At 34.7% G+C, this 14404-nt stretch overlaps 1 protein-coding gene across 1 annotated transcript in view; it reads right to left on the minus strand.

The window, feature by feature from the left end:
- Cdh19 (cadherin 19) overlaps positions 1-14404 on the minus strand; it is an 86794-nt gene that overhangs the window by 37798 nt on the left and 34592 nt on the right. The window contains exon 8 of the mRNA XM_027418129.2: positions 8243-8364. Coding sequence (XP_027273930.2) covers positions 8243-8364 — 122 coding nt within the window. The remainder of the gene's footprint in view (positions 1-8242; positions 8365-14404) is intronic.

Genomic DNA, 14404 nt, shown 5'->3' on the forward strand with positions numbered 1-14404 from the left:
ATTCAGACACTTAATGACTCTCAGAGATTGCTAGGAGACAGTTCTAATATATGGCACATTATTGGGGAAAAACTTGATAAACTGAGTAATATAAACAAAATATTAGATGTTGACAAGGACTTAACCAACTGATTCTGTAAAAGAATTGGCATTAATGGAAGACAAATTATAGATTGAACATGTGGATCATGTGGATGCCAGGCTTAAGTGCCTTCTACTCATATGAACCTGTAACATTCCCACATGGGAATTTTAGTGTAGAGGGAAGATACTATATTAGAATGGATTTTTTAACCACATAAACCAACTATGAAATGAAAAACTTATGTGGAAAAAATATCTGACCTTATTCTAAAAGGAAAATTGAGACATTGTCAATTATCAAGACTAGATGCAGCAGAAGTTGCACTGTATTACTAAAAACAAAATTGACAAATTATGGATAGAAAGTGAACCCTAGAAAAGAGTTTGTAGTATTTTTGGAGAGGTCAACAATTATCTCAAATGCAAGAGAATTCAACTTTTAAAGGGAACTAATATGATCCTTCCCTACATTGTAAGGGAAACACTAATAACTGGAGCACTTACATTCTATACTGATGCAAATAAATCAGGGAAGGAAGCTTACAAATCAGAAAATTTAAGTAAAGTGAATCTAAGTCCTTATGATTCTGTCCAAATGTCAGAAATATATGTTATTCTCATGGTTTTGATGCATCGTAAAGAAACTCTTAACATAGTTACTGATGCACAATATGTATAAACAGATGTTTTACACACTGAAGCCACTGAATTTATATCACATGATACAGAATTGACTTTATTATTTATTCAATTTACAAGAAGACATAATCAAAGATAGTAATCATACCATATATATAGATATAGACATAGACATAGATATATCACATCTGATCCCATGTGAGTCTGCCAGGCCCACTAGCTCATAGTACTCAGGAAATTGATCAACTATTGATAGGAAATGTGCTAAAGGCCTCAGAATTTCATAAAACTTGATAACAATAGCAAAGATTTTAACAAAGACTTCTCCATTGCATAGCGACAAGTCAAGGAAATTATAAGGAAACTTCCTACTTGCTCTTTATAAAACCAAACTCCACTACCTGCAGGGTAACTCAAAGCATGGTCAAAGGAATGAAATATGGCAGATGGATGTTTTCCATTTTACAGGTTTTGAAAATTTATATTATGTCTATCACACCATTTATACCCATTCAGGTTTTTAATGGGCAAATGCTTTGATTAAGGAAGGGGCTTACTTGGTAATTACATATTTGCTAGAAGTCATGGACAATGTGGGTATACCTGCACAAATAAAGACAAACAATGTTCCACCATATGTGTCTAAGAAGATGATAATGCTAAATATAACATAAAACATATCACGGGTATACCACACAATCATACAGGGAAGGCAGTATAGCAAGATCACGTCTATCTTTGTATGATATGCTAAATAAGCAGAAAGGGAAGATAAAGGACCCCAAAATATATTGCATAGTGATTTATGAACTTTGAATTTCAAGAATTCTAATGACAAAGGGAAAACAGCCGCAGAGAAATATTGTTAACAGAAAGAACTATGGAATTAAATCAATCGGTCGACTTCAATTAAGTGTTGACCATCAAATGGAAACCAGGATATGTGTTACACTGGAGAGGAGATTTGCTTTTGTTTCCACACATGAAGAAAAATATGGAAAAATCAAAGTTAATAAAGATTTGATTTGAACATGACACCTCTTAATTTAAAGAGCTGATTATTTATCAAGTGACTTTTGAAGTCTCCAAAAGAAGGAAGAGGCCCCGCAATACTAAATAAAGATCAGCTTTGGACTACAAACTTCTCCAAACAGTTTCAAGGTTACTTCCTGAGATTATCCAGTCTTATAGACACTACTCTGATCAAATTTGAGTTAGCTAGTTGAGGTGATCCAAACTCATAGACTACCTTTGCTAGGATTTGAAACAAGCCCTCTACTCTCTATTACTCAGAGACTGGACAATACATGGTACAGCTTGATATTTATTCAAATTTTCTTTTCAGGATCCTTTAAAATTGCCATCACCCATAGATAGCAGCAATTAAATTTAAGAACAGAATGCCTCTATTCCCAAAAGATCGGATGAATGCTTTATGGTCACTCAATGGGTTACTGATATTTGTCAATGTTTAAAGGGAAACAAGTGGATCATATTCAAATTCTTGTTAAGAAAAAGGAATACAAATATGAGGACATAAAAAGACTAGATGATTGTATCTACTATGAAAAGCATAAACAGGATATAGATACATAGGACAGTAGGATAGATTATCGAATCTACTCTCAAAAAGCAACTACTAGTTTTAAATATTTTATGATGGATTTGATTTTTATATAATGCATGCAAAAGTTTATATTGTTACAAATTTGAAGTGCATTATTTTAAAACATATATATATATATATATATATATATATATATATATTTCTAATATTGTTCAAGGTATTGTATTTGTTTCTAATCCTTGAAATTTATTGTTTTTAGTAATTAGTTGACTATTACATTAGAACTTGCAGTCACATTAGTTATGATTACAAGGTCAAAGAGATCTACAGAATATGCACTTGACATGTTTTAATAACATAGGGTCCTTTTTATGATAATGAGACATGTCCACACCTGGAAGCACCCATGTACATCAGAGAAGATAATGGACATCAAAGAAACTTCACATGGAGTTTACTTTCTTTCTGGCAAAGGTAAGCCACTGAGAAAGAAAGTGCTTTTGCATCAACTCCTGACAGGATACTGTTAAAATTACACAAACAGGAGACCAAAAAGTTGACTGCAAATCTTGCAAAGACAAGATAATCCAGTCCTTCAGAATATTTGTGTCACATAAATGTAGATCAGAGATGTTAGGCATCTAGACCACAAAGATGACTGAATATTGCAGAACAACCTTGGCTGACTGTCTCAGCAGCTAGCTTTTTCTGTAATTTCTCAACAATCACTTGATTGTACTTCCTGTGTACTCAGTTTGTATTATTTCCTTCTTGAGTCTCTGAGGGAGTAAAAGAATACATAGGATAGTTACAGTGTTCCTTGTTTACTAGAATCAGTATAGAAACTCATTAAAATTTATTAAATGTAATACATTTGAAACACATTAATAGGTAATTTGATAATGTAATAAAGAATAGAAAAAGAATTAGGTACAATACTTTGGACTCATCAAGAAAGAATTGATCATGGAGCATTTTCTCTGAATTATCAAAGGCTAATGGAATAGACATTGTTTATGGACTTATTGCCTGTGTATATTGTACATAGCTATAATTGTTATTGTATATATTTTTCATATATTAGTTATAACCTTTATTAAATTTAGAGATAAAGGGGACATGTGGGAGATATCTTGCTTATACAAACAAAGCCTGTCTGAAAGTGACAGAATTGAGCATGCCGATAGCTAAACATAGATGTCTGAAGTTCTGTACAGACAGACAGGAAGTAAGATAGCAGGGCAGGAATAGAATATATCCAGGGAAAAACAGAAACTTTCTCTTGTCTGCAGATAGGTGAAGGAGGTAAGGTTTGACTATGGCTTGCTCCTTCTCTCTAATCTCTCAGCACTTTCTTCAATATCTGACTTGGGGTTTTATTACTTAGACCAATTAAGAATTACTTTTACAATAAGGATTTTAGTTTTTGCCAAGTAAAAAGATCATAGGAGAGGTATACAAAAATTCTAATATCTAATACCCTGCTCAGAGCCACCTGAATCCTAGGGAATGCATTCTGTGGATCCCATCTCAGCATGGTGCACACCACCCAGAGACTGTCAGCTAGTGTCTTAGTTCCTTTCTCTGCCCTCTGCACAATGAAGAGGAGAGCCATCAGTGTATTGGACACATGCTTCCACAAACCAGAAGGGTACCTTGGTCCTGTACACACTAGGAAAGGAAGAAAGTCCTTAGGATGGGAAGAAGACAATATAAAAACACATTCAACAACAGAAAAACCAACATGACACCATTAGAGTCAAGGGAATCTAAACCAGTAAGACCTGAATATCTCAATGCAGATTAAGCAGAAGAGAAGGACCTAAAAAGAACTTGATGAAAATAATAGAGGCCCTCAAAGAGGATATGAGAAAATCCCTTAAGGAAATGGAAAAACACTAAAGAATACAAGAAATAAATAATTCTCTTAAAGAAAGCCAAGAAAATACAATCCAACGGATAAAGGAAACAGTTCCAGACTTGAAAACTGATATAGAGACAATAAAGAAAACACAAACTGAGGGAAAACTGGAAAGAGAAAAGTTGGGTAAACAATAAGGAATTACAGATGTAAGCATAACCAATAAAATAAAAGAAATGGAAGAGAGAATCTCAGGTGTTGAAGATACACTAGGAGAAATAGATTCATTGACCAAAGGAAATCTTAAGTCCAACAAATCTCTAACACAAAATGTCCAGAAAATATGGGACACCATGGAAATACTAGACCTAAGAATAATATGTATAGAGAAGGCAAAGAAACCAACTCAAAGGTGCAGAAAACATATTCAACAAAATCATAGAAGAAAACTTTCCCAACCTAAAGAAAGCCATGCCTATGAAAGTATAAGAAGCTCACAGAACACAAAATAGAATCAACCACAATTTAAAGTCCTCTTGCCATACATTAATCAAAACCCTAAACATACAAAATAGATAAAAATTATTAAGAGCAGCTAAAGGAAAAGTAAAGCAATATATAAAGGAATACCCATCAGACTTACACTTGACTTCTCCATGGAAACTCTGAAAGCCAGATGGTTCTGGATAGATATTCTACCAACACTAAGAAACCATGGATGCCAGCCCAGATTACTACTCCAAGCAAAGCTTTCAATTAATATAAATGGAGAAAACAAGATATTTTATGACAAAACCAGATTTACACAATACATATGCACAAATCCATCTCTACAGAACCTTCTGGAAGGAAAACTCCAACCCAAGGAAGTTAATTACAACCAGAAAAATCTCAAGATAATCTCACCACATTCTGAAAAAGCTTTTTACAAAATCCAACACCCCTTCATGATAAAGGTCTTAGAGAAATCAGTGATAACAGGAACATACATAAACATAATAAAATCAATATACAGTAAACCAACATCAAACTAAATGGACAGAAACTGAAGTAGATTCCAATAAAATCAAGAACAAGATAAGGTTGCCAACACTCTCCATGCCTCTTTAATTTTGTACTTGAAGTTCTAGCTACAGCAATCGGACAACAAAAGAAGATCAAGGTGATACAAATTGGAAAAGAAGTCAAACTTTCATTATTTGCAAATGATATGATACTTTACATAAGTGACCCAAATAACCCTACCAGGGAACTCCTACAGTTGATTAACACCTTCAGCAAAGTGGCAGGATAGAAGATAAACTCAAAAAAAATCAGTAGCCCTAATATATACAAATGATAAATGGGCTGAGAAGAAATCAGAGAAACATCACCCTTTACAATTGCCACACACAACATGAAATAACTCAGTGTAATAGCTAACCAAACATTGAAAGACCTGTATCAAAAGAAAATTGAGTTTTTAAATAAAGAAATTAAAGAAGATACCAGAAAATAGAGAGATCTCCCATGCACTTGGATAGGTAGGATCAACATAGTAAAAATGGCAATCTGGACAGAAGCAATCTACAGATTCAATGCAATCCCCATCAAAATTCCAGAACAATTCTTCACAGACCTTGAAAGAAAAATTCTCAACTTTATATGGAAAAACAAAAGACCCAGGATAGCCAAAACAACCCTGTACAATAAAGGAAGTTCTGCAGGCAGCACCATCCCAGACTAAGCACTATAATGGATCTACAGTCCTGACAACAGTGTAGTACTGGCACAGAAAAATAGAAAAGGAGACCAATGGATTCAAATTTAAAACCCTGATATTAATCCACAAACCTACAAATGCGATTTTTAACAAAGAAGTTAAAACTATACAATGGTAAAAAGAAAGCATCTTCAACAAATGTTGCTGGCATTTAGAACTGGAAGCTGACATGTAGAACATTGCAGATAGATCCATATCAATCACCATGCACAAAACTTATGTCCTAATTGATCAAAGACATCAACATAAATTCAGCCACACTGAACCTCTTAGAAGAGAAAGTGGGTGGTACCCTGGATGAATCAGTATAGGAGACACTTCTGGACCATAATACCAGTAGGGCAGACAATAAGATCAACAATTGGTAAATAGGACCTCCTGAAACTGAGAGTCTTTTGTAAGGCAAAGGACAAGGTTAACAAAACAAAATGGCAGCCCCAGAATGGGAAAAGATATTCATCAACCCCACATCTGACAGAGGGCTGATCTCCAAAATATACAAAGAACTCAAGAAGCTAGTCTCCAAAACACCAACTAATCCCATTAAAAAGTGGGGTACAGAACTAAATAGAGAATTTTCAATGAAGGAATCTAAAATGTCTGAAAGACACATAAGAATGTGCTCAACATCCTTAGCCATCAAGGAAATGCAAATCAAAACAAATCTGAGATACCTTCTTACTCTTGTCATAGTGGGTAAAATCAAAAACACCAATAACAGCTTATACTGGAGAGGGTATGGAAAAAGGGTAACACTCCTCCATTGCTGGTGGGAGTGCCAGCTCAACTCTTACAGCCATTTTGTAAATCAGTATGGCAGTTCCTCAGGAAAATGGCAATCAGTCTATCATAAGATCCAGCAATTCCACTCTTAAGCATATACCCAATAGATGCACATTTATACAACAAGAACATTTGTTCAACCATATTCATAGCAGCAGTATTTGTAATAGCCATAACCTGGAACCAACCTAGATTCTGCTCAACTGAAGAATCCATAGAGAAAATGTGATATATTTACACAATGGAGTACTTCTCGGTTGGAAAAAAAAACAATGGAATATTGAAATTCACAGGAAAATGGATGGAACTAAAAGAAACTTAGTCACAAAAAGAGAAAACTGGTATGTACTCACACATGTATGGATTTTAGACATACAGCAAAGGAGTACCAGCCTACAATCCATACTGCCAGAGAAGCTAGGAATCTATGAGGACCTTAAGAAAGACATATATGACCCCCGGAGAAGAGGAAAGGGACAAGACCTCCCGAGCTAATTGGGAACTTGGGGGAAGGGGAGAGGTAGCTAGAAGAAAGAGAAGGGGAGAAGAGGAGGGGAGAGGAGGCCATGGGAGAGCAAGAAGATCTAGTCATGGGAAAAATAGTGAAGAACAAGGAAAGAGATACCATAATAGAGGGATCCTTTATAGGTTTAAAGAGAATTCTGGCACCAGGGAAATGCCCAGAGATCCACAAGTTTAACCACAACTAACAATCTAAGAAACAGTTGAGAAGCTACCTTAAATGCCCTTCTCTGATAATGAGATTGATGACTACATTATATGAAATCCTAGTGCCTTCATCCAGTAGCTCAGGGAAGCAGAAGCATACACCAGCAGCTAAACACTGAGATGAACTCTGGAATCCAGTTGTGGAGAGGGAAGATTTATGAGCAAAGAGGTCAAGACAAAGTGTGAGAAACCCACAGAAACAACCTACCTGAACAAGGGGTTGCTCATGGACCCCAGACTGATAGCTGAGAAACCAGCATAGGACTTTTCCTGACCCCCTGAAGAGCATGCCAGTTTGGAGGCCTGGGCAATCTATGGGGCCTCTGGTAATGAATCAGTATTTATCCCTAGTACAATAATGGACTTTGGGAGCCAACTCCACATCGAGGGATATTCTCTCAGCCTAGACCCATGGAAGAGGGTCTAGGCCCTGCTGCAAATGATATGACAGATTTTAAAAATCCCTTATGGAAGGCTTCACCCTCCCTGGGGAGCAGAATGGGGTTGTGATAAGGTTGGGGGTCCGGGGAGAATGGGAGGGAGTGGGAACTGGGATTGACATATAAAAGAAGATTGTTTCTCATTTAAATAGGACTTATTACATTTATAAAGATTAAAAATAATTGTTACTTTCTTTAATAAAAATGTATATAGCATCTGTACATACATATTGTGATGAATATAACACAAATGATATACTTTATATAGTATATGTTGCCTTTTATTAGCAATTATTTTATATTATATTTAGAGAATATAAAACATGATATGCTCTACTGCTCAGGCTTTGATGATCAATTGTGATAAGTTATCTTACCTCTCCATATTTAGTGTTTTCACAAACATAAGTCTCATAGTACTCAGAGAATTCAGGAGCATGGTCATTAATATTGATAACTTGTACATACACAGGAACAGAAGATATCTGTTGTAAGTTGTCTGCAAATTAAAGATATAGAATGCAATTAATTACATCTTATAAAAGTCATGCAATAAGTTGAATTAGAAGTTTGTTGTATGCTGACATATTTACTTGAGGAAAACTAAATGTTGGATCTATGTAATCCATACATTTATCTGTAATAGAGGGTTGAAAAAGAATCTAAGAAGAAATGTTGCTTACTCCTTTGCTCTTCATTGGGTGCTCAAACTGCTTTCTTATAGCACTAAGGAACATCACCCCTGAGGTGGCACTGCCACTGTTGTCTGGGTATTCCATGTTCAATAATCTGTTAGAGGAAATGTATCACAGGCTTCCACCCATGGTAATTTTGTTGGGCAAATTCTGACCTTTGGTTTACTCTTCCTTGATTACTCTAGCTGGAGTCAAGTTAATACAACAACAACAACAACAACAAATACAATAGGCAGTTATCCTTATTCACCCTCAGATTGTTAAATCTCTTTTTCTTGTCACCAGTGCTACACACTTCCTCTTCAGGTCCTAAAATCCTCTGCATCTGGACTCCAGCAGAGTGGTTACTGGAATTGAAACCCATGTACCTTAGAAGACAACTCATGGAATAAAACTGATATGTGTCATCTCTATCACCATGCCTAAAATATTTTTCCTAGAGAATTTCAAATGATCCTCACAATTACTTGCCACTGTTCTATCATTTGCTTATGTATCCACAATATAAACACCATTGCAAGATTACATTCTCTTGCAATAATTTATGGTTTAATATTGAAATCATGAAGTCATTTAGGACTATTGAATGAATAGTGTATGTGCATGCATGCACATGAATGTACATTATGTAGACTACTTGAACCCATTTCCTTTTTAAATAACCTAAAGTTGTTGATCATTTGGAGAGTGTAGGGAAGGGTTAGGAGTTGAAGGCTTTTCTTACTGCACATGTTGTGCTAGTAATTAAATATTATATTATGCCAATGATCAAAATAAATAATATCATTATTAGATATCAAAGTATAACAATATTCATATATATATTATATTATATTTCACTTTACTCAGAATCTTTGAAGACTGATGACAAAGTTTACTTTGAATCAGAGAACAGAGCTAGCTATGGACTGACAACAATTAGTCATAGAATTTTTGGAGGACTAACAAAATATAAAGAGACAGAGGAAGTAGGAGACTGGGCTTAGAAACATTTTTGACCTTTATAATCAAGGAAGGAGAGAGATGCTCACTCATTGCTTTTCCATAATCTCTCTGGTCAATCAGGTTCTTATCTCAATATCTAACTTCTGAGTTTTTTTTTTAAAGACTAATTAGATAATAGCTTTGTCTGTTGTCCAGCACTGCATACAAAATCATGAGGCAGCTATTTGCCACAAGCATTATATTCAACACATTTGCCACCATTACTGGCTTTCCCTCCCACCCCCAAGTTCCTCTACATGAATCTGGTGTTTTCCATTGCAGCCTCTCTAGAGCAGACTCCAGCTGCTACTTTCTCCAAGACATAAATGTCACAGGCAGTTAGGCCTCAACAACTTCCTTCTTTAACCACCCACTGCCACCCAGCTCTGTCCTTCAGGAGACACCTGTGCTCTCACTTGCTGCCAAGTGCACTTCTTCCAGACATGCATCTCCCAATACCACCTCTCAGGATGCTTGCTACCTTTTCCCTTTGGTTGTAAGTTTCCTCAGGATGTCCTTCTTGGGCTGCTGCCATGTGTGGTTGGCCACTTCAACACCTACTTTTGCTTACTTCTTCAGCCACTGCCATACAATCTCAGGCCCCAGATACAGCTGAAGCTGCCCTCAGCAAAGCCTTGTCCTTTTTTTGTTCTCTGCTAATCTGTGCAGAATAGCATCAGCCAGGCTCAAACTTTGTTGTTGTCATCAACAGATTTGATAAGAAGCTTGGTAATTCTTAAAAGAGGAATTAGTTTTGTTTTTGTTTTTGTTTTTTTTTAACGATTCCCCCCATTTTTGAATGGGGAATAATAAGACTATTCAGGGAATTAGGTTCTTCATGGTGCCACAATAAATAATTTGAAAATGAAAAATTTAAATGAAATGATAATGAGCTTAGCTGGGATTGACATTGTGTTTTATATAATGAATATCAGTTTGTTGATTCCTGTGTTATTCTTTAGAATGTGGTTTAATATCACTGTCAAATATGAAAATTGTTTGAAAAGATACAGTCTTTAGAAAGACCTACTAAGGAAACAAAGAAAATATTCACACATAGACAGAAGATTCTAGAATAGGCCCTACCATAAAATTTATTAATAAATTGAAGAGGAACAGGCCTAGGGTATTGGAAAACCAAATTTAATTTATCTAATTACTGTTCAAGAAGGACCACCAAATTATAATTGTTACAAGGCTAGTCAATAGTTACCTGTGATCCTATAGAAATGTTAGATTTGAAGATATTTAAAGAAAACTTAGTTTTATATGTTATGCATTCACTTTAGTGAAGCAGATGCTAAATTAATGGCCAATTTAGAACAGAAATATTCCACAAGACAGGAAAGATTTAGCCACAACAACACTGAAAGCTGGACCTCAGTTACAATGGAAAAAATGGTGGAAATAGAATAATGAGGTTGATTTAGAGGTATGGAAATTTTCCAAAGCTCCTTGGTGAAAGCAAGTTCGCTGATCTGCAAACACAGTTTAAATTTGATAATCATACATTGGCCCCATGCCTGATAACAGATTTCAATGCTTGAAACAAACTTGAATAATCAGGAAAAGGAATAAATCATTTACTAAACTCATAGAAATCCCAAAAGAAGCCTCCACTGACTTTTTATAATGATTGACTTCAGCTGCAAACAGAATATTAGATGCAGAAGTTAGACAAATATTAATTAAATCCTTGGCTTTTGAAAATTCTTAATTCAGAGAACAAAGGGGTGATTAAGCTCTTAATGACAAAATCAGCACCAATAGATGAAAGGTTTAGAAATGAAGTTGACATTGGTTCTCACACTTACAATGATACTTGGATAGAAGTGATTTCTAAAAATTTTAAGAAAAATCAAAAGGTTAGATGTTTCAATTATGGTAAACCACATCATCTGATACAGGATTTTAGGCACGGTTTTTCTAGAAACAACATATGCACTTCTGATAATCCAAACTGAAGGCTATGGCCTTCTGAAGTATACAGAAGGTGTGGAAAAGGCCAGCATTGAACTAACAAACATAGATCAAAAAGGGACAGACAAGATAATGCTTTGTCACAGGGAAATGTCTTGGTGGGCCTCTCATAGGCCACAGTATCAAATTTCTTTAACCATTCCTTATCCTTTAGGGAAACCCCACCTCAGAGCAATTAAAAACTTAAATACCTGATATTAAAACCATACTGCTCTGGATCATGTAGCAGCTTCAATAGATAAAACAGAACTTTTCAGGGAAACCATTAAAATGTGTTTTGACAGACTGCTATAAATGATCAGAGACCAAATATAAAAATACAAATGAATGTCATGGAAATTGAGGGTTCAATATAGACAGGTGAAGATATAACAAAAATTTCATCAGTAACTTGGCATCCATAATGGTCTTTCCAGAAGGTAAATGTCCAGCTTCTAAAGATTTAAACTTTATCTCAGGTTAAAAAAATATGTGCAAATTGGGTCAATTGTATGGGGCCAGAAGGACAGGTAGAGAAATTAAAGACACATGTAGCTAACATAGCAATGAATATATGGGGATGAGATTTATTCTAGCAATGAAAAACACAGGTTAACATTCCTCCAATCTCAGAAACAAACCTTAATACATGCTTCTGAGAAAAGCTATTAAAAAGTATTAAGAAGAACAATCACCAACCTTACAAGTTATACATAAGCAGGGCAAAACAGTTGCTGATTGCTCAAGGTTATCAACATCCTAATCTTTAAAATAGTTAACTAAGAAACCTGTCTTTGTGGAAAAGTGGCCTTTGACATCAGAAAATTTACAGGCAATGGAACAGCTGTTACAGGCAGAGCCAAATGCTCAGCATATTTGGAGAATCAACCAGAGTCCTTGGAATTCTCCTATATTTTCCAGTAAAAAGAAACTTGGAAAATGGAGAAGAGGATATTAACAGATTTAATAGTCAAATAAATGAGGTTATGCAACCAATAGTCTCTTTACAGCTTGGACTCCCCTCACCTTCTCTATTACCTAAAGGATAGTCTAAAGCATTACCCTGTGATAGACAAAACAATGCTGTATTTACTTTATTTTTACATGCTAATTTGAAAGGAATAACAGCTGTGGAGAGACAGGATAGTAGTAAAACAAAACAAAAACAAAAGCTACTGAATTATATTACCCTGTATACTTTAACAATGTGTTGACCTTTGAATGGAAAGCAGGATATATGTTATTGTGGAGAAGTAGTTTGGCTTTTGTCTCCTCAGCACAAGAAAATCTATGGATACTATCAAAATCAATAAAGATTACATTCAAACAAGAGAGACGTCTTGATTTGGAGAGGTGATTGGTCATCAAACAGCCTGCCATACATTCTTAACTTATAAGACTAACAAATGCCTTTTATTTGATTAGATAATAATCTGCCAAATTTGGAAATATACCAAAGTTAGGTTTGAAGCAGGATTTTTTTTTCAGTCTTTTCAAAAGAATAAAATAATTCAATTGAGGAATCTGAAGACCATTGGACAAATGAGACCTCTGAAAAAAAAAAGGATGAATCATCCAAAGAAAATGTCTCCAAAAAAGAATAATTTGGCCAGATAGTATAGCACATTTCCAACAGGATAAAATTTCACAAGTCTTCCCATTTTTTACTGCTGTTCACTATACACAAAGAAAATGGACTTTCTTTAGTCCCAATTTAATTGAGAATGAAAGCTTGTTTTGGACTTGGAGTATGATTCTCTCCTACCCTGAAGCAAAGAATACTTGTTAAAGAAAAATCCAAAAATCTCTGTCTCATGTAAGAAAAACCACCTTCTATGCAACAGAAGAAAAAACAAAATTAAAGGATTCTTCTATTGCCACCAATCTCATAATCCTTTAGTTTTAATTTGATTCTTTAAAACTTGTCTTAATAATTAGAATTATTTCAAAAGTTATACATATATATATATATATATATATATATATATATATATATATTTGTTAGTGGTCATATATACTTATTAATTCTAGAAATAATATTATCTACCTTCCTTACATGATTTAAGGATTGAGACTAATTCAGTTCAGTAGAAATTAAGTTTGTGCAACATAGATGACTATAGTAGATTGTGATGCTTTAGCATTTCCAAATCTGCTTCATATGAATTACATTTAGAATGTTTATGTTTTCTGAAGTGAATCATTTCCATTATAATCATCTGTATTTCATGTCTCCAAAAGGATAGTGTCAGTTAACAATGACTGTTCCACCTGGACTGTGATAATGCCATTAAGTTCACGAACACCATCCAAAGATCAGCTTTGGAGTACAAACTGCTCAAGACAATTTTAAGGTGATTAACTGTGATGGTACAGCCCTAAAACAAACACTTGAGCCAGAATTATCTTAAAAAAGAGATAAGCCGGGCTCTTTCTTATTACATGGAAACAGGAAAACAGCTAAGTGTTCCATGAATTGACTATTATCCCAAATTTCTCAGGGTCTCCTTCAGATGATGTCACCCCCAGAAAAAAAGGGATAATTTTAAAGAAAATAACATCCATGTTCCTCAGAGGTGAAGTGTATTGGTTTTGCTCATTCAATGGATTATGGATGTTTTTCATGCTTTGGGGTATTGTTTACAAGTTTTTAATGGTCATAGGAAGGAAAGTATGCAAAGGAGAAGTATGCAAATTAAAGTACACATAGTATTCAGGAATCTCATTCTGAGAATAAAAAGAATGATATAGTGATGAAAGCTAAAAGGATAGATTACTGAATCTACTTTCAAACAAAAAAAGCAATTTTACATTGGCATGGATTTTTTTTTATATTGACACAAATATAAGTTTTTCTTGTTGTTCTTTTACCATAATGTACATGTTTCTTCTCTTGTTTAA

Source organism: Cricetulus griseus, chromosome 5, assembly GCF_003668045.3.
Source record: "Cricetulus griseus strain 17A/GY chromosome 5, alternate assembly CriGri-PICRH-1.0, whole genome shotgun sequence".
Taxonomy (NCBI): Eukaryota; Metazoa; Chordata; class Mammalia; order Rodentia; family Cricetidae; genus Cricetulus; species Cricetulus griseus.